Source organism: Culex pipiens, chromosome 3 (assembly GCF_016801865.2).
Source record: "Culex pipiens pallens isolate TS chromosome 3, TS_CPP_V2, whole genome shotgun sequence".
Lineage (NCBI taxonomy): Eukaryota > Metazoa > Arthropoda > Insecta > Diptera > Culicidae > Culex > Culex pipiens.
This window is the reverse complement of record NC_068939.1, coordinates 61,598,532-61,618,562: the sequence shown is the minus strand read 5'-3', so window position 1 is coordinate 61,618,562 and position 20,031 is coordinate 61,598,532. Positions and strand designations below refer to the sequence as shown.

General features: G+C 35.3%; 5 protein-coding genes across 5 annotated transcripts; 1 reads left to right on the top strand and 4 right to left on the bottom strand.

Annotated features, from left to right (window-relative positions):
* Nucleotides 1–580: 580 nt before the first annotated feature.
* LOC120414502 (ATP-dependent RNA helicase A-like) lies at nt 581–1,188 on the top strand. The gene is made up of 2 exons (XM_039575705.2): nt 581–711; nt 781–1,188. Exons 1-2 carry the CDS (start codon nt 703–705, stop codon nt 1,096–1,098), a joined length of 327 nt encoding a protein of 108 aa, XP_039431639.1. The 5' UTR covers nt 581–702; the 3' UTR covers nt 1,099–1,188.
* A 3,570-nt stretch (nt 1,189–4,758) lies between these two features.
* Nucleotides 4,759–5,359, bottom strand: LOC120414484 (uncharacterized). The gene is made up of 2 exons (XM_039575678.2): nt 5,226–5,359; nt 4,759–5,165 (listed from the first exon to the last, which is right to left on the bottom strand). The coding sequence occupies exons 1-2, from the start codon at nt 5,232–5,234 to the stop codon at nt 4,821–4,823; spliced, it is 354 nt and encodes a 117-aa protein (XP_039431612.1). The 5' UTR covers nt 5,235–5,359; the 3' UTR covers nt 4,759–4,820.
* Nucleotides 5,360–9,109: 3,750 nt separating this feature from the next.
* Nucleotides 9,110–10,069, bottom strand: LOC120414483 (uncharacterized). Its single transcript, XM_039575677.2, has 2 exons — nt 9,652–10,069; nt 9,110–9,581 (listed from the first exon to the last, which is right to left on the bottom strand). The coding sequence occupies exons 1-2, from the start codon at nt 9,658–9,660 to the stop codon at nt 9,219–9,221; spliced, it is 372 nt and encodes a 123-aa protein (XP_039431611.1). The 5' UTR covers nt 9,661–10,069; the 3' UTR covers nt 9,110–9,218.
* Nucleotides 10,070–10,196: 127 nt separating this feature from the next.
* LOC120414485 (uncharacterized) lies at nt 10,197–10,831 on the bottom strand. Its single transcript, XM_039575679.2, has 2 exons — nt 10,694–10,831; nt 10,197–10,635 (listed from the first exon to the last, which is right to left on the bottom strand). Exons 1-2 carry the CDS (start codon nt 10,700–10,702, stop codon nt 10,300–10,302), a joined length of 345 nt encoding a protein of 114 aa, XP_039431613.1. The 5' UTR covers nt 10,703–10,831; the 3' UTR covers nt 10,197–10,299.
* A 5,458-nt stretch (nt 10,832–16,289) lies between these two features.
* On the bottom strand, nt 16,290–16,907 carry LOC120414486 (uncharacterized). The gene is made up of 2 exons (XM_039575681.2): nt 16,755–16,907; nt 16,290–16,689 (listed from the first exon to the last, which is right to left on the bottom strand). Exons 1-2 carry the CDS (start codon nt 16,761–16,763, stop codon nt 16,390–16,392), a joined length of 309 nt encoding a protein of 102 aa, XP_039431615.1. The 5' UTR covers nt 16,764–16,907; the 3' UTR covers nt 16,290–16,389.
* Between the last annotated feature and the right edge of the window lie 3,124 nt (nt 16,908–20,031).

Sequence of the window (20,031 nt, the reverse complement as noted above, 5' to 3'; positions counted from 1 at the left end):
TGATCCCTACATACGATAGCAATTTTTGTAGTTGAGTGATAATATGTATTTTAAAATCTGAAGCAAATCAATTTGCCTTTTTATTTAATAGTTAATGTATTCTATGTTTTTTTTCTCAAGTTCAGCTATAGAATGACACATATTCTAATAAAGATCAAGAGACGTCAATCGTAAGGAATTTTGATGTTTATTTTCGAAGAATTTATCTTGTTATTGATCTACTGAAAAACAACCTGATTTGCGCATTTTGGGCAAACCCAAAACATTAAAATTCTACCAAACAAAAGGCACGCTACGCGATCCCGGTCCCGATTACGCTCCATATATAAAAACCAGTTTAGAGTGTAACAAAGAAAAGCGCGCAGAATGATAAATAATGTCGTTAGAATGTGCTTTGGTCGAGGATTTGTTTTTCCTCAAGCTTTGGCGCGCTCTCACGTGCGCGAGAGAAGGAGAGTGCGCGCGCACGAGAGGATCCTGTGACGTCAGCAGACATTTATGCTAATCGCGAGCGACCTGTTGGAGATGCCAAGCGACGAACCCCCAAGCCAACGCACTTTTGCAGTTGTTTTTTGGCTCTCCAAATTTTGGGATAAAAGGCAGCTCCAAGAGGGACGAAATCAACAGTTTCAAACGAAGCGCAAAGTGACACAGTTCAGTTCTTTCTAACGCTTATAAGCAAACCTCCATTTTTGTACAAAAATGATGAAGGTGAGTTTTTATCAAAAAACAATCTCTGTGTTTGTGAAACTAATCAGAATTTTATTCCATTTCATCCAGTTCATCTGCCTACTTGCCCTGGTGTCGGTGGCCTTGGCCAGCACATCGCAGCTTCCAGCGGCCCCACTGCCGGTGTTGATGCGCCAAGTTCGAGCAGCTGAAGTGCCACAGCCACAGAATGCCCAGGCCAAAACGGATTCCGTTGGCTCCGATGATCTAGAGGGCGCCGAAACGTTCTTCCACAAGAAGATCTACGTCGTTCCGGCGTTCGGCTATGGAGGCTATCACGGTGGATACTACGGACATGGTTACGGCTATGGTGGATACGGATACGGTGGATACGGTTACGGAGGTTATGGATATCCCCACTATTATTAAGTGAGGATGCATTTGTAGATAACTGTGTGCTCTCTACTGTCGAAGTCAATTCACTCAAGTGTTCCAAATAAAAACTATTTTTAATTTAAAGCTAATTTGTTTTTAGTTGATTTGATGATATCACTTTTCAATAACAACAACTCAAAGCAACATTTGAAAAGGGCGCATGCGCATTTTGATAACTACTTAGAAAATTCCGAGACAACAGGTTAATCAAAACCCACAGTGAAGGAAGGTAGCTGGGGCCAAATTTTGTTTAACACTTTGAGTTTTGTGAAAAAGTTAAAGCTAATTTAGAGTTATCTAATTTTTTTAAAATTTAACAATGCTTATCCACCCTTTTTGCTCCACAATTAGAGGAAATATACTTATTTTTGGTCCACATTGCTGAACGACGTATTTTGAATATTCAAGCAGTTTTCTACTATCGAATCATCTCTTTTCGAGAAAAATAAAGTGTGGCCTACTTACTTTTAATTTATAAAAAATAAAAAATGGCCTGCTTTTTTATTTGACAGTTATGTGACAGAGCAGTTCTCTACGGAATCGGTATTTTTTCTTTAATTTTAATTTTTGTATTTTTTAAACCGGCTGAAAAAAAAATTTGCATCATTAGTTCGTTCATATAATTTTTCATACAAAGTTTGCAGCTGTCCATACAAAAATGATATGTGAAAATTAAAAAATCTGTATCTTTTGAAGGAATGTTTTGATCGATTTGGTGTCTTCGGCAAAGTTGTAGGTATGAATATGGACTACCTTTTTGGCTGAAATATTTCAGGAATCAACAAAATAATTAAATTTATTCCTGAAATACTTCAGCCAAAACTTGTTTCTTCTTTTACAACCACTAGATCATTTTGTACATTTTTGAGCCCTTCTAGACAATTGTAGAGCTTGTCAAAATGAAATTTTGATTCTTGAAAAATGAATTTTGGTCAAATCTATCAAAAGTTATGGGCAAAAAACGAATTAAAAATGCTCATTTTCAAATTGAGATTAAATAAGTTAAACAAAAAAGACCTCCGAGATATTTTCAGCAAATGTAATTTAGAATGCGTACTTTCAGATGCTTTTAAGAGCGAGGTCAAGTTCCACCACCTTTTCGAGTTATTCACATTTCAAAATTGCGTCTTTTTCGTCGTATTTTGGCTATAACTTTCGTTCAAAAGGTCGGATTTTCGCTATCTTGAAAGATAAATGTGTGTTTTGATAAGCTCTACAAATGTCTAGAAGACACTATCTCGCTACAACATAAGCCTGAGTTGATAAATTCAAAAAACTCATTTTTTCATTAACACCTCAACCTTAATTACAAAAATGGCTCTAGAAACTTCCCGTTTGAAGATAGAGCTTTGTGCTCTTGAGCAAAGTTGCTCAGAATGGTGTTTCCTACAACTTTTCTGAAGACACCAAAGCGCTATCTCATCATCCCGCCAAAATAAAAATTCTGAACCACCCTAAAATTTGGACCACCCTAATGTCCACCATACCAAAAGATGCCCCAATTGACCCTGATAATTTGTCCCGAAGACACCAAAGCTCTAAATCTTAACGTGTGGCCGCTACCAATTTTGTCACGCTAGAATTCGGTTTCGGACCACTGTGCAGTGGTCCAATCTTTAAAGTTTCTAAGACGAAATTGTAGCAAATTTTCTGAACTTTTTGAAAACAATATGCTCAGGATAAGACATTCATGGACACTATTTTGAAAAATCAAAAAACTGAATATTTCGGACAAAATTGAAATTCGAATGGCTATAAATATTTTAAAACTGGTGCACTTAATCAAAAAATTGTACAGTACTTTTCGATTGCAAATTCCATTTGACATAAAATAATGAGGTCAACAAATTTTAAATACAAGATTTCTATTATTTTTTTTACAAAAATCACTATTTAAAAAAATCATAACTTGTCGCTAAAATTTTGGTCCATACTTCTGAATGGCTTAAAAGATGCGCGGTTTTGTCTTCTAAAATATATATAGAAAAATTTAAAAATACAGATTTTCGGAAATTGATTTTTTGTGAAAAAAAATTAATAAGTCAATTAACCTGTTTTTCTGAATAATCCTCATCAATACCTACAAATTTTCTAAGACATCAAATTAATCAGAAAATTCCTACAAAACTTACAGATTTTCGAACATTTACGTACCATTTTTGAAAGAACAGCTGCTAAAATTGTATGGGTAGACCATTGCACAGTGGGAAAAATCGAGGCAAAAAACGGACTTAATTGATGCCGGTCAATTAGAACTTTCAACCAAGACTTTTCTTATGTGAAAAATTCCTAGGAATCGATTGGTGATGGTGAGAACCCGCGGAAATTTGCGTAAGGCCCGTTTAAGGCCCATTTACCCTGTTTTTATTAGTTTTTAATATGTTGCTGAAATGTTCAATATTTTGACATTACTTTATCTTACGTGAAAAAATTCCGCGAAATTGATTGGTGATAGTGAGAACCCGCGAAAAATTCCCATGCACCAATTTTTTTGCTGTTTTTATCAGTTTTAAATACTTTGCTGAAATGTTCAATCCTTTGACATAACTCTGTCTCACGTGAAAAATTCCGAGGAATAAATTGGTGATGATGAGAACCCGCAAAATGTACCTGAAACTCATTTTGATGGAGTAGAGAAGAGAGAAGAAAAAGTTATGTCAAAATATTGAACATTTCAGCAACATATTTAAAACTAATAAAAACAGCAAAAAACAGGGTAAATCGGCCTTAAACGGGCCTTACGCAGATTTCCGCGAGTTCTCACAATCACCAATCGATTCCTAGGAATTTTTCACATAAGAAAAGTCTCGGTTGAAAGTTCTAATTGACCGGCATCAATTAAGTCCGTTTTTTGCCTCGATTTTTCCCACTGTGCAATGGCACAAAAGGCTTCTTTGGTCATAGAAAAGGCCCCCACAAAGTTTGAGTCAAATCAAAAAAATACAATAAATAAAAATGGTCGAAATCGGTCGATTTCGTAGAGAATTGCACATAAAACAAATTACGAAATTAAAATATTTATTAACATTTTACGCCGCCACGCATCGGGGTGCCAAAAATTAAGATATGAAGAAAAAATAAAAAAGAACCTGTATTTGATATTTACAAAGTGTAGTAAAGTTTATGATCATTACAAGAAATTTTGAACATTTGGTGACTTCTAAATTAAGCTGAGAAATTTTTGTTTATTATTCCTTAAGTATAATAAGCTAAAAAGTATAATTTATTTTCAAATTATCGTTATAAACACCTAAACCCATGCTCGAGAAAAAGGAAGAATTGGCATTTATACAAATTTTTCCCTTTCCCCAGCTTGGGGTCTTAGGTGTTGAATGAAAAATCGAGAAGTCTTGATTATTCATTTTATGAAATATTAAAAAATATAGTTTTTATAGCAATTTTACTTTTTTTTCTGAAACGTTGAATACTAAGAAAACGCCATTTTGAAATATTGATCCAATCATTGATGTTGTTGAAGCAAAATTGTAATACATTTTCTGACCTTTACGAAATAAATATTTCCAATAATAGTGAAAATTGATGATGGCAGAAAAAAATTAAAAATAGTTTTTTTGTGAGAAAATTTGTCTAAAATATTTTGTGATACTTGAATAAGCCAGATATTGTTTGAATTCAAAATAATAATCTTTTATTAGTATAAAATATTGCACTTTTTTTTATAAATTATAGTTTAAATAATTTAGTAAGATGATGATTCAATAATAGTAAGGATATCCATAACCACCGTATCCGTAGCTGGGATATCCGTATCCATATCCGTAACTGTAAGGATAGTATCCACCATATCCGTACGACGGGCTCACGTAGATGTGCTTGTGGAATCCAAATCCGAACGTTTCCGCCTTCTCCATGTCGTCAGCAGATTCAGCAGCTTCCCCGGTAGATTGTACTTCTTTGGGTTCCGTTGGCATCTCAGCTGCCCGGGCATGCCGAATCAACATTGGAAGTGGAGGCACTGGAACCGACGGTTGGCCGCTGGTCGGTGGCACGGGGATTGAATTGGCAGCAATTGCCGAAGCAACGGCGAACAGGACCAGAATCTAAAAATTTTATATGAATTAAAACATTGTAGGATAAATTTAATTTATCTTTAAACCAACCTTGAACATTTTCAAAAGTTAAGTGTATGTTTCGAAGTTGTAGTTTGTTGAAATGCAATCTGCTTCGTCCTGCAGCTTCACTCGAACTGATGAGTTTTCAATCGATCTATCCCGCTTATATATGAAAACGATGTTATTAGTTTGATGTTTTTGGAAAATCCATTCTTGTTAGCGCCAACAGAAATTTGCGTCACCTTGGGATAGTATTGTCACATCAGCGATCAATTTCTGGATGAGACATGCGAATTGCTCCAGGTTGAGTCATATTTTCACACCATTCCCGTTCGATGTCTGCTCCAGGATTTGGTGGGGACAATTTCTGAGACGATGTGCTAATGTCATTTATAACTTTTATTTGTATTGGCTTTAAGTGCAATCATTATTTATTATCATCAATTTAAATAAAATTACCAATTACATTTCATTAAATTTGTTGGTACAACCTGAGATTTTTTTTGAAAAGGTCTTAAAAAGCAAATGTTTGATATTTTCATTCATCAGTACTCATCACAATAATGTTTGTTTGCTGGTGAGTTTTACTTAGTAATGGTGTTAAATTCTTTCTCAAACTCGAGGGTAAGATCTTTAAACTCATAAAATCAATTAAAGTCAGAAATTGGGATATTATGATATTTTTAGATTTTTGGCTACAGCTAAACAATATCCATGAACTATTTTAAAATAAAGTATTTTGTCTTTTGACAGCTGTTACTTCGAAAAATTAATCATTAAATTCCGGGGTGATTTAAAGTGTTAATTGGAAACTGTGCATTTAAAAATAAATCACAAACAAAGAACTCTCATTTTAAATTTTTTGCCTCAGTTTTACTATAGTCATTCCGTTAAACACCAGTAAACTCTTTCTTTTTTGTTCTCAAATTTTTCAAAAAGTTTTAAGTATCTTGTGAAAATGGTCGCTGGATTGACGGCCCCAAAAGAAAGGGGTAGTTCGTTTTTGCTAAACTGTGGGATTCTTGCATGTTTTGAGCATGAACGGAAAAAGTCGATTTCGAGGGGTGTGCCGCTTCACATTCAATAACCCAAATGTAGTCTGTTAACCGAATTCAAATATTTGTTGGGGGGAAATTGTTCATCTTTTTCAGTAGAAACGAGAATTTCCCTATTAATTAAAATTTTAGGCATTCTTCAATTGCATTTAGGCTGAAGCAAATATTTTCCTTCCCTTCAATATTGGCTCTAAAAATCAGACGTTCGATTAACTGGAAACAATTTGAAATGCATTTTTCAGCGTTGAATATCACTTTGAGCATGATTGAAACAGTTAAAAAATAATACGAAGTTTTGAGAAAAATTAATGTTAACAGCACCGCAAAAATACGGCAATTGTTTTTTTGGTCGCAGCTTTGATTTTTTTAACTCATGACTGTAAAACAACTGTACTTATCTATCATGCATTTTACTACACTTTTTTCATTGAAATGTTGAAACCATGACAAGTAATTTCAATTTTTCATTTTTTTTGCTCCCCCTTCGACTTCGGCCAGAGACAAGGGACGTAAACTTTGAAAAATATTTGCAACGGGGGGGTAACTTTTGTCCCTGATCACGAATCCTCCGTTTTTTGATATCTCGTGACGGAAGGGCGGTATGAGCCCTTTCATTTTTGAACGTGTGAAAAAAGATGTATTTTTCAAAAAATTGCAGTCTGAAACGGTGATGATATAGAAATTTGGTGTCAAAGGGACTTTTATGTAAAATTAGACGCCCGATTTAATGACGTACTCAGAATTTCTAAAAAACGTATTTTTCATCGAAAAAAAAAACACTAAAAAAGTTTTAAAACTCTCCCATTTTCCGTTACTTGACTGTAAATTTTTTTCGAACATATAATTTTAAGGGAAATTTAATGTACTTTTCGAATCTACATAACTCTACGATAACTCGTGATGTTTATAAGCAAATCCCTTATGTTTATATCTCAAATTTATGTAATTGTCTGCTCTACAACTTTGTAGAACATTATCACACTCTAAAAAATTACCCTGCATAGTTAGAAAAAACACGAAATTTTAAAATGAAAAATTTTGTTCTAAATGAAATAATGACCCTTCTGGGTCAATGTAGATTCGAAAAGTACATTAAATTTCCCTTAAAATGACATGTTCCAAAATTTTTTACAGTCGAGTAACGAAGAATGGGAGAGTTTTTGAAACATTTTTAGTGTTTTTTTCGATGCAAAGTACGTTTTTTTGGAATTCTGAGTACGCCATCAAGTCGGGCGTCTAATCTTACATAAAAGTCCCTTTGACACCAAATTTCTATCTCATCACCGTTTCAGGCTGCAAATTATTGAAAAACACCTCTTTTTTCGCGTGTTCAAAAATGAAAGGGGGTCGTACCGCCCCTCCGTCTCGAGATATCAAAAAATGGACCTCGGATTCGTGATCAGGGACAAAAGTTACCCCTGAGGACAAAGTTTCACACAAATCGAAGAGGGGTCGGGGCAACTTTTCCCGATTTCGTGTGATTTGGTATAGAATTACCCAGGTAAGAAATCTGTTCCACTTTTATGTGTGTGTGTGTGTGTGGTCCAATCCAATACCCGTTAACCGGTAGCGATATTATGGGAAAGTATAGTTTGTATCAGACTTTGTATATGCCGAATGCTGATACAACTTATCTCAGTCCCGGGTATTAGGTGGTGATAGCCCTCGCGCTGCTTCCAACGACCCATTTCAGAATGACAGAGCTCCTTGCGGTCCAATTCCGAGGTCGCTGGGCATTGTTCGGCCCCGCCTAAACATAGAAGCAAGCATCTGAAGGAAACTCGATCTATATTAAGACTTCCAATCCCCTCAGGCAAATCAGGGATCAGCGCGTATTTAATAATATGAGAAGAAGATATAACATGTTTCAACACTACGGATCAATTCACTGCTAGAGTGTAAACCTTCTGATGGTGACTGCTTAGCGTCCCAGACCACCACCAATCCAAAGGTGTGAGTTCGAATCCCACCTGATTCATTTAAGTTTTTATTCATATTCAAATTCCTGATTCCAAATTTCAAAGGTACCGACCGGGATTTGATCCCTGAACCTTCTGCTTGGGAGACAGAAGCCGTAACCATTAAGCCACGGAGCCGGTTGAATGGGACGTGGTTCTCTGTATGGCTTTTTGCGAGATGAGAGCAGAGGACAACAATCATCTCAACGTTTCCACTTTACCCGGGCGAATGACCGGCAGTTCCAGTTCACGATGATTTCCCTTCATATGTTAAAAACCACTTTTGATTTTGACACATATTCCGTTTGTCAGCGTTTCCTGTCATTACTGGCGGGAAAAATCTACGTGGAATCAGCTGTGCAGACCTCAAGTGTGACAGGAATGCAGGTTGAGCGACTCCCACGGGCAAGAAATCTGTTCCACTTTTATGGTGTAAAATTTACAAATGGACAATAAAAGCAGATTTTTTTTGTTCTCCTGACGACTTAGATTTAACTTGTATTTTATTTATTGGTAATAGTAGAGAAATCTAGAGTTTTTTTTAAAGTTCCTTTAAACTATTGTCTTTCATACATATGTCTATAGGACCTTTAAAAAAATCTCTTGAAATATTTAAATACTCGAAAAAAAAATTTAGTGAATTGACTTTAGTGAATAAAGCATGCCAAGCTTTACTCATACACTTCAAGATCGTTCACTCAATATTTTACTATAATTTGGATAGTAAATTAGCTAATAATATTTATTGAAATTTGTTCAATATTAATTTTAAGGAATTTTGGGTGAGCTTTTCGGTAAAACTGATGAAAATTTCTCTTATTTATTTCTATGCAGATAGGTTTTTTTTTTAAAAATGTTCCAGCTACATTATTATTTAATATTATTAGGAAAAAATAAAGCAATCATTTTAAACGGCGAAACAAGTTTTATTTGGTGTCCTCCTTCACAATAAATTAGGCAAATAAATACTTTAAATAATGTATCAACATACTCTCCCCACTTTCAATTTGTACTTGGCCACACTACCTCTAGTACACCACATAACCTCCATAACCTCCGTAGCTCGGGATCGCCGGGATTCCGTATCCGTACGCGCCAACAGCATGGTACGGCAGCGGGTACGGCGGAACGAACACACGTGGCGCCACGTGGAACGTCTTGTGGTATCCAAATCCGATCGTTTCGGCGTTCTCCATGGCCTCCTTGTTCTGCTCGCTCACGTCGCTCTCCTTCGGGGCGGAGATTTTGGGCTCCTGCTCGACCACGGCCTGGCTCGTTTGGGACACTCCGACCGCGGGGGCTTCCGCCATTTCGTCCAGTTCAGTCTGGTCCACGGGCACGGCACGGGCCATCACGGCACAGCACACCAGCAGGGCACCAAGGGCGATGATCTGGGGAAGTGGGGAAGGGAATCACTTTGAGTTATAATGCTATAGCAATTTTGATGTCACTTTGAACTACCTTGAACATCTTGACTAGATTCTTGCAGGTCGTCGCTGTACGAACACAATCGGAGGAAGTCTCAGCTTGGAATGATGGTCTAAAACGCTCTGTGAATGTTGGTTTAATTTCCGCGATCTTTTATACTTATAATGTGATGCCAAAATCATATTCAACAGATTTGGAGAAATGGTAACAAGCTTTGACAAAACCACTTTCTTTTTCGTTCGCGAATATTCGTAATTTGCAGGTGATCTGCGTGGATCATTATGGAAATTTGAGTAAAAATTATGCCAATGTCCAGTGGAAGAGAAGAGGCGTAGGAAAGAGATCAAAAGAGAACCAAAATATTGTTTATGTTTTGAAAACCGGTTTGGTGATATTTGAAAAGTTGCTGCTACTAGCCGTTAGTCTGGACAGTTTAGACGAGCAAAAGAATTCGTAGTAGAATATTTAATTCATTCATTCAGTATCAGTAGCCTTTTTCAGAGATAAGAAGACTAACTAATCTTAATTATGAAGAGTAACATTGTACAGGTCATCAATTTGTTATTAATAAATTTAAGTATTGTTACATAAGAATAGTTTTATTATCTTGCAATATACAGGTAAGCTAATCGATTTTGGCAGTAGAGAGCACTTGTATTTACAAACTTATTTTTTTTAATATTAATAGTAGTGAGGATATCCGTAACCATAGCCGCCATAGCCACCGTGTCCATAACCACCATATCCGTATCCGCCATATCCGTATCCGTGTCCGTAGTATCCACCGTGATATCCTCCATAACCGTACGACGGGACAACGTAGATCTTCTTGTGGAAGAACGTTTCGGCGCCCTCTAGATCTTCGGTGCCAGCCGCGACTGGAGCTTCTTGAGCATCCTTTTGCACAACTGAACCTTCAGCCTCCCGAACACGTCGCACGTGCACCGGAAGTGACTCTGCCGGAAGCTGGACCGTGCTGGCCAGAGCGACTGAAACCAGAGCAAAAATGCAGAGGAGCTGAAATTAAATTGTTGTTAATTATTGAGTTTCCCAGTTCAAGATAGTTCTAGATTACCTTCATCATTTTGAAGATTTTTGATGATTCTACGAAGATAGACTTGCTAGCGTTGAACTATGCTTCGGTAAGATTGAGCTGACACTGGTGACTGGAGGTTCTACGATCTTTGCTTTTATCCCAAAAAATATATTCAGCATCACATCCCCTTCGATGCGGTTCTCCTGCTGGATGTCGTCTGACGTCAAGCAGATCTTGATCGAAATTTGCGTCACGAGAATATAGTTTGGAAATTTCGAGCAATAAAAAATCTAGATTCCTTATGGATTTTGAATCTGGATATATAGCTATTTAGGTAGAAACCGTATGTATGATTTTAATATTGACGCAATCTCAGAAATTTAGCTAGATTGTTGGTTTCTTTTAAGGATTCTAAAATTTTTATGTATGTCATGTATTTTTTAGTACAGGCAGGCAGCTTTTAAAAATAAAGCGACTCCAACATCTGTTTCTGGAGATTAAGTAACACAATGGTTATAAAAGGACAAATAATGATGGAAAATTGTGTTATGCTGTTTCGAAATTTCAGATGCAAACAACCATCATGAATCATAAACGCTCACGATCGTTTGGGGGAAGATCCCACCTTCGCGTTTGAACTTGTTATTTTTACGTCACAGTCCAGAGCCGAAGACAAGGAATTTCTCGCACCTGACCAAGTGCGCATTCGGAGGCACGAGACAAGTTGGGTCGACAGGCTCGAAACGAAAATGAATCACCTGACAATGTGACGTATTGGGGGGATTGCGCCGAGGTGTGTATTCAAAGAATGTCACGTGCCGCTAAATGAGCGAGCAAAGATTTGCGATAGTGATGTGCAATTTTTGTCTGAATGAATTGAGGTGGTGAAATGTGTGTCGTACGAGCTAGAAGTGCCAAGTCATGGTTAGCAAACTATAGCAAATATTTTGTTCAGATGGTGCTGGTGCATGAATCGATTCTTTGGAAATTGGTCTGATTCTGTAAGGACAATTTTAACCCGGAGTTAAACCTGAGCTTCTTTTTTTTAAATTTAAGGTATGATTCATGTTTGAGCAATTTATTCTGTTTTTTTTTAACTTGGCTGGAACTGAAAGTTTTCTTTGAGAAACACATTTTTCAAAAATATGCTTAATGCTATTTTTTTAATATTTTGGGATTTTTTTTTTGGAAAATTTTGGTCCTGGATCATGAATCCCAGGTCCATTTTTCGATATCTCGTGACAGTGGGCCGTACCACCCCTTTCATTTTTATGGATTTTTACATACATGTAGGAACGTTTTTCAATGATTTGTAGCTCGAAACTGTGAAGAGGTTAATATTTTGGTTAATAGCTCTTTTTTTGTAAAATTGGACGTTCGGTTTTATCACGCAGAAAAATCCGATTGAAAACCTAGCAAAATGTTGGGTGTACTCCACAAACATGATAGCCATCTCAGGGCCTGCAAACATGTTTGTCCAAATCAAACCAACATTTTTTGTCGATCAACAAACATGTTTGTTATGGCCCAAAATGACACTTTCAATCTATCAACCATCATGAGGGATGGTTCAACAAAAATATTTATCGAATGAATGAATGAAATGAAACTGATAATCTGGTTTAACACGTTTTTCTTCTTCTTGTCTTATTCTTTATTTTAAAGACAGTGTTGTTTGTTTATGTTCTATTTATTTATTTTTTTGCACAGTAAGCATTTTACTTTGAAATTTAATTAAAATAATCACTCAATATTCCACTAGTAACACTGTTGTCCAGCAACTGCAGCCAAATCCTCCACTGACGTCATGGTGTCACGTCATCTAATGTGGGAAAAATAATGAAAAAGTATGCAAATATTTTAGAACAAACATCCTTGAGCATAGTTAAATGTGGCATTATTTGATCAAAGTAACATTTTGTTCAAATAAAAAAATACCTCTAAATTGATAACAGCAGGAAACCAGAAACTTTCGCCGGAACTGGACCAGTAATCCTATGTTTGATTAGCGACCCTCACAAATTGGTTAAACAAGAAAAACACATTATTATCAATATTTAATGCTGAAGAAAATAAATACTCACGACCTAAGGGAGCGGCCGTGGCTGACTGGTCACGGTGTTCGCTTTGTAAGCGAATGGTCCTGGGTTCGATTCCCATCTGCTCCCAACGAGAAAGTATAGGAAATATAAATCTTGAAACTCTGAACATGAACGAAAAATCAAAGTCGCTCGAGTCGGGGTTCGATCCCCCGTCCTTTGGATTGGTAAGCAAAAATGCTAACCACTATGCCTTCGCGAATAGGTTGAGTTATGACTGGAATTAGGAATACTGTTATCAACTATATACGCGCTGGGTCCTTGTCTATTTGACAAGGGTTCGGAAGTTCTAAATAACGTTTGAATCCGATTGGTCCAAACGTTCTTCAGGGCGGGGCTTGTCGATAAAGCTGAAGTACCTTGCGCTCAGCTAGCCAGCGTAGAAATGGGTCACCAAAGCTCGGCAGAGCTAACACCTGAGCAGTTCTCTAGGATTTCGGTCATTCGATTTTTTTTGTATTTTTTAATCCGACTGAAACTTTTTTGGTGCCTTCGGTATGCCCAAAGAAGCCATTTTGCATCATTAGTTTGTCCATATAATTTTCCATACAAATTCGGCAGCTGTCCATACAAAAATTATGTATGAAAATTCAAAAATCTGTATCTTTTGAAGGAATTTTTTGATCGATTTGGTGTCTTCGGCAAAGTTGTAGGTATGGATACGGACTACACTGGAAAAAAATAATACACGGTAAAAAAAAAATTGGTGATTTTTTTATTTAACTTTTTATCACTAAAACTTGATTTACAAAAAAACACTATTTTTAATTTTTTTTATTTTTTGATATGTTTTAGAAGGCATAAAATGCCAACTTTTCAGAAATTTCCAGGTTGTGCAAAAAATCACTGACCGAGTTATGAATTTTTTAATCAATACTGATTTTTTCAAAAAATCGAAATTTTGGTCGTAAAAATTTTTCAACTTCATTTTTCGATGTAAAATCAAATTTGCAATCAAAAAGTACTTTACTGAAATTTTGATAAAGTGCACCGTTTTCAAGTTATAGCCATATTTAAGTGACTTTTTTGAAAATAGTCGCAGTTTTTCATTTTTTTAAATTAGTGCACATGTTTGCCCAGTTTTGAAAAAAATATTTTTGAAAAGCTGAGAAAATTCTCTGTATTTTGCTTATTTGGACTTTGTTGATACGACCTTTAGTTGCTGAGATATTGCAATGCAAAGGTTTAAAAACAGGAAAATTGATGTTTTCTAAGTTTCACCCAAACAACCCACCATTTTCTATCGTCAATATCTCAGCAACTAATGGTCCGATTTTCAATGTTAATATATGAAACATTTGTGAAATTTTCCGATCTCTTCGAAAAAAATATTTTTGGAATTTTCAAATCAAGACTAACATTTCACAAAGGCCAAACATTCAATATTACGCCCTTTTAAAATGTTTGTCTTGATTTGAAAATTCCAAAAATATTTTTTTCGAAAAGATCGGAAAATTTCACAATTGTTTCATATATTAACATTGAAAATCGGACCATTAGTTGCTGAGATATTGACGATAGAAAATGGTGGGTTGTTTGGGTGAAACTTAGAAAACATCAATTTTCCTGTTTTTAAACCTTTGCATTGCAATATCTCAGCAACTAAAGGTCGTATCAACAAAGTCCAAATAAGCAAAATATAGAGAATTTTCTCAGCTTTTCAAAAATATTTTTTTCAAAACTGGGCAAACATGTGCACTAATTTAAAAAAATGAAAAACTGCGACTATTTTCAAAAAAGTCACTTAAATATGGCTATAACTTGAAAACGGTGCACTTTATCAAAATTTCAGTAAAGTACTTTTTGATTGCAAATTTGATTTTACATCGAAAAATGAAGTTGAAAAATTTTTACGACCAAAATTTCGATTTTTTGAAAAAATCAGTATTGATTAAAAAATTCATAACTCGGTCAGTGATTTTTTGCACAACCTGGAAATTTCTGAAAAGTTGGCATTTTATGCCTTCTAAAACATATCAAAAAATAAAAAAAATTAAAAATAGTGTTTTTTTGTAAATCAAGTTTTAGTGATAAAAAGTTAAATAAAAAAATCACCAATTTTTTTTTTACCGTGTATTATTTTTTTCCAGTGTAGTCCGTATCCATACCTACAACTTTGCCGAAGACACCAAATCGATCAAAAAATTCCTTCAAAAGATACAGATTTTTGAATTTTCATACATCATTTTTGTATGGACAGCTGCCGAATTTGTATGGAAAATTATATGGACAAACTAATGATGCAAAATGGCTTCTTTGGGCATACCGAAGGCACCAAAAAAGTTTCAGCCGGATTAAAAAATACAAAAATTAAAATTGAAGAAAAAAGACCGATTTCGTAGAGAATTGCTCACCTTCCAAATGCCTATGCGAGTTATTTGCATGTATAGAATGTAGATCTAAAAATACATGGAAACAACTCAATTTGTAAGAAGCGACCGCGTGGTCCCGTTTGGTTGGTTGCACACACACACAAGAAAATAAATACTCACGACCTTGCCTCATTCTTCGGAATTATTTTTTTAAAGCCGTACAAAGTAAACATTTCGCGTCCTTTTTCACTTCGGCCATCTTTATAATTCAGTGATTACACGTTTATAATTCAGTTAGTACACGTTGAGAAAAATCAAATCAATGGCAACAAACATGTTTTCCAAACTGACAAAATGTTTGTGGAATCAATAATATGCGATTGTTAAATTTATTGAATTGGTTTGTTGCTTTCCAAGATATGTGTTTCTAACAAACAGGTTTGTTGATTCAAATTAACATAATTTCCGTGCGTGATATGGCATACTCAAAATATAATAAAATCATGTATTTTTTAAAGTTATTAAATTGTTTTGATATGCATGGCTTTTTTCACTCTAATGAAAAAAAAATCTGACCTGGCTTTTTCGAAAAAGTACAATAAATTTCCCATACAATAATATATTTCATGGGAAATTTTATGTACTTTTTCGAATTAGCCATATTCTAGAGAGGTCATTTTTTTCAGTTAACAATTTCGTGTTTTTTGTGTAACTTATTAAAATAAAATGATGCATACGCATAAGGAGTTTACATGTATTCTTCACGAATTATTTGAATTAAACGAAAAAAAAAAATTTAGAAAAGAATTTTTGACTATCTTTGAAACATTTTGAATTTTTTACTCCTAAAACTCAATTGAGTGCTTTTGAAAGTATTTTTATTTCAATAATTTCAGCAAATTTGTATAAGAATGCCCTTTGGATGTTCGTTAAAGCTCGTGAACTGCTTGAAAGTGAGATTTTTTTTCAAAAATAAAGAAACAAACAAGATACTGCCACATATTATGAAATTATTATAAAAAAAAACTTAGATCCTAGCAATGCACGAGCAAAACAATTCATTCTTTTGCAAAATGCAAAATGCAAAACAGACAACCCTTCAAAAAAAAAAAATCTGTATGCTTTCGGTAGCTCAAAGCTTCAATTCAATTGTTTTATACAATTTAGATAAAAATAGGAAGAGTGCATGTCATCATTAAAACATAAAATAAAAATGTTTTGATGTATAATTAAAATAATTTATTAAATAGATCGGAAATCAACTCCCTGTGCTCATTTGTACACTCACTTATCAACATCATCTCCTTATCTCACTAGCGGAAATCTACCAGTAGTATCCGCCGTATCCTCCGTAGTACCGCGGATATCCGTAACCGTAGTATCGCGGATATCCGTAACCATATCCGTAGTAACGTGGATAACCGCGGTAGTATCCAAAGCCAAACGTTTCCGATTTCTCCAGCCCTTCCTTGTTTTGCTCGTCACCATCAACAGCCGCCACCAGGTCCTGCGGCTGATCCTGTGCTACCGGAACTCCTGGAACTACGCTAGCTTCGCGTGTTTGCTGGAAGTCCGACGGAAATGCACTGGCAATGGCCACCAAGGCGAAAACTGCGACGATCAACTAGAATGGTATTTTTTTTAGAACAATGTGTAGATTTCTGATTAGCGAGTTTGGGCGATAATTACCTTGAACATTGTGTTTGTTTTTGTTTTGCTGGGGCGACTTTCTTAGGATTCACACGATGCAACTTGCTGGAGAAGCTCAAGGTGACTGGTAATCGATGGTCAGTGCCAGGTTGGTATTTATACTTGAACGCGAACGTTTGGATCGATGTAAAGCTGTGTTCAAATTTCTCACCGCTTCCAGGTGACGCTTTGTGACGCCAGTCTGTAAATTGAACAAATCACATTAACTTTTTCGGTACACTTGGGCCCGAGGCGGACGCCGATTCAGAATCGAAGGATCATTTCTCCTCGCTGAAACCGGTTCGCAGTACTTGGGCGAGTGGTTTTTCCAGTTTTTATTATAATTATTATTATTTTCGATTTATTTTGGGACCGACGAGCCAAATAAATTTAAATTAGATAACTGTTTGCCCGAACAGGCAGGTATGACAGGAAACGTAAGAAAATGCACGGAAGACAGAAAGAGAAACATATCCTCGATTGACGTCAAAGAAATGAAGACGCCGAGGGGTCATGTGAAATTTTATGCCTATCAAGTTTTGGGAGTATCATCGACTGTATCGTTGGTGATTGGAGAAAGGGTTGTGAAGATATTATGGATCATTTGAGTAATAAACATGAAATCTTCTCAACGAAAATCTGAATTTTGTAAATGTTTGGAATAAAGGCTAGGTTAAAATAGTTCGGTTCGTTCAAATATTAAGTCCACACAGCAAATTTTTAACTGCCATTTCAGTAAAATAAATAACTGAAGGCGATTCAGTTATCATCACTTTTGCTGAAATTCGGTAGTGAATAAAAACATTGCTGAAAAATTATTAACTGCATATCTGTCAAATTGAAATGTCACTTATGACTTATTGTTTGGATGCTGCCGAGAGAAAATCCTCGTTCAAATGTGTTGTGTGATTTTTTTTTAACTTTGTAATGTGATCTTAAGAAACAAAGATAAGGTAATGTTTACCATCAAATGCCTCAATGCAAACCACTTATTTTTTAGGTTTGGGCGGTTGATGAACGGCGGTTGTTGATGATTTAACGTAAAAAAAAACGAGATTGACTTTAAAGCTGTCTGCCACCATTGCTAGTACCAACCACTAGTGTCTCCCTTTCAACTACAAGCACTTCGCCACCCTGGGCTCCTAAGTGTTTGAGTATGGCACGGAGCGACGGCGCCGGATACCCATATTTACTCTTAGAATTTTTAGAGCGCCGGCCGCGGGATTCGAACCAGCAACCTCTGGATTGTGAGTCCAGTGCGCGGTCCGATTGATCCACACGAGTGGGACAATGTCAATGTTTTTAATGTCAAGCAAAATCAAATTTTGATAACTGAATTACCAGCAACGATGGCTGAATCTTCAGCAAATGATCTGTCAAACTGCCACAAGAAAAATACTGGATTTTCAGCAAAATAAACGTTTCTTGTGCTGAAATTTCAGTTGTTTTTCATCTGTCAAAGTGACAAATATTAGTTGATTAAGGATTCAGTTAAATTCTAATTACTGAATCGTTTATTGAAAATTTCAGTAGATGAAAATTCAGTTAAACCAACCAAAAGTTGGTGGATGATTGATAATTATTTGATTGAGTAGTCTTTAACCTGTATTTTAAAAGAAGGGATTCATACTTGGAAAAACGGTAATTAACGGTAAATAAATTGCTACTAAAATTGTAAATCGCGTCCTGATTCAGCCATTTTATATGATGGGTGCGAGGGTCACAAAAAAACAACTCGTGGGACACATTTGTCCCGCGGGTCATACTAAGGTCACTCGAGATGGCGAATTATGTGAAGATCGTTGCAAATATTTTTCAAGTTTATGTTCCTCGACCCTGGTTAAAGCCTAGGCCCTAGTGTAAAGGGGAAGGAGACGAGAGGGGATCAGCATAAAAAATGATGTTAAAAATTTAAATTACTTGCTTGGTTATCAATTTTTAACACTTAAACAGAATAAAGAATTGTAAGATTTTGACAGATTTCGATTGATTTTCATTTTCTGCCAATTTTGTACATCTTTTTGGTTCAACGATTGGATTGATTAAACGAATTTAATTGAAAATCGTTTGTTTTGCAAGCTTTTGAATTCATTCATATCCTCTTTCTCCTTTCTTATTCATAATTGTTACATTTTTGTCTTTGAGATTTTTTTCGGTGCTTGGCCAGACTTTTTTCATTTTTATTTTGAAACCCTGCCTATGACCAAAGAAGTAATTTTGCGTCATGTTTATTTTATACAATCGCAATTTGTAATCAATTTGGTGTCTTTGTTAAAGTTGTAGTAGTGAAGACTTGATCCCTAGCCTTTCTCGTAAGCGGGTAAGTGGGTTAACATTTGTTAAGGGGTTACATACATGTAAATTGTCAAAAAATTCAGAGGTTTTTGTGAGCACACACTTATACTTTTTAAATCTGTTTTAAGGACATTAAATTATACATTTTCATCTATTAACAAGACAAATTTGAAGACATTTGGTTGTGGCATTGGCAAGTTTTGAAGTTAGAAATTTGCCGCAATATCTCAACACTGACCAAATCGGCTCAAAATTTTGGTAAAGACCGTTAAACCGGACGAAGGCCGATTTTTTTAAATTGTTTTTGTTAAAAAAATGAAAATATTTTTTTTTGATTTTTGTATTTTGATTTTTGTATTTAAAAAAAATAAATTTAGAAATCGGGCTTTGTCATGCACACGAGATATCGTGGACTCGTAAATCAACTCGGTGATAAGAGATAAACGCTCAGAAACTTTGATAGTTCGCTTTACGCATGGCAATTTTTAAGCTTAAATTGTCTGTTTCTCAGTTTAATCAAGAAATATCTTCATGAAACTTTCAGGAGTGATTGAAAATCATCTTTTTAGTGTATTTTATACATTTTCTGTTATATAAAATTTGGTGATGTTCTGCATGTATGTAAGCCCTTAAGTTCTAGATCACTTTAGAAACCTACGAAAAATTACTATGGCTAACTTTTGAGTGCACCTGATTAAAAATGTGTCTGTGATTTGTGTTTCAAAAATTAAATATATTAAAAAGCAATTTTTAAAAACAACTATTTACAATGCCCTTCATTAACATTTATTAGCAATCAATACTCATGGAAATAAACTATTAACCTGATTTTCAATGTCATAAATGGAGCACACATGAAATTTTCTGATCAGAGGTTCAAAAAAAAATTTAAAATTATTATTTAGAATAGGAATTAAACATTTAAAAGTCAGTTGCAAAGTAACCGCCGACCTTACAAGTCGCATTATCAACGCCAGTCCGC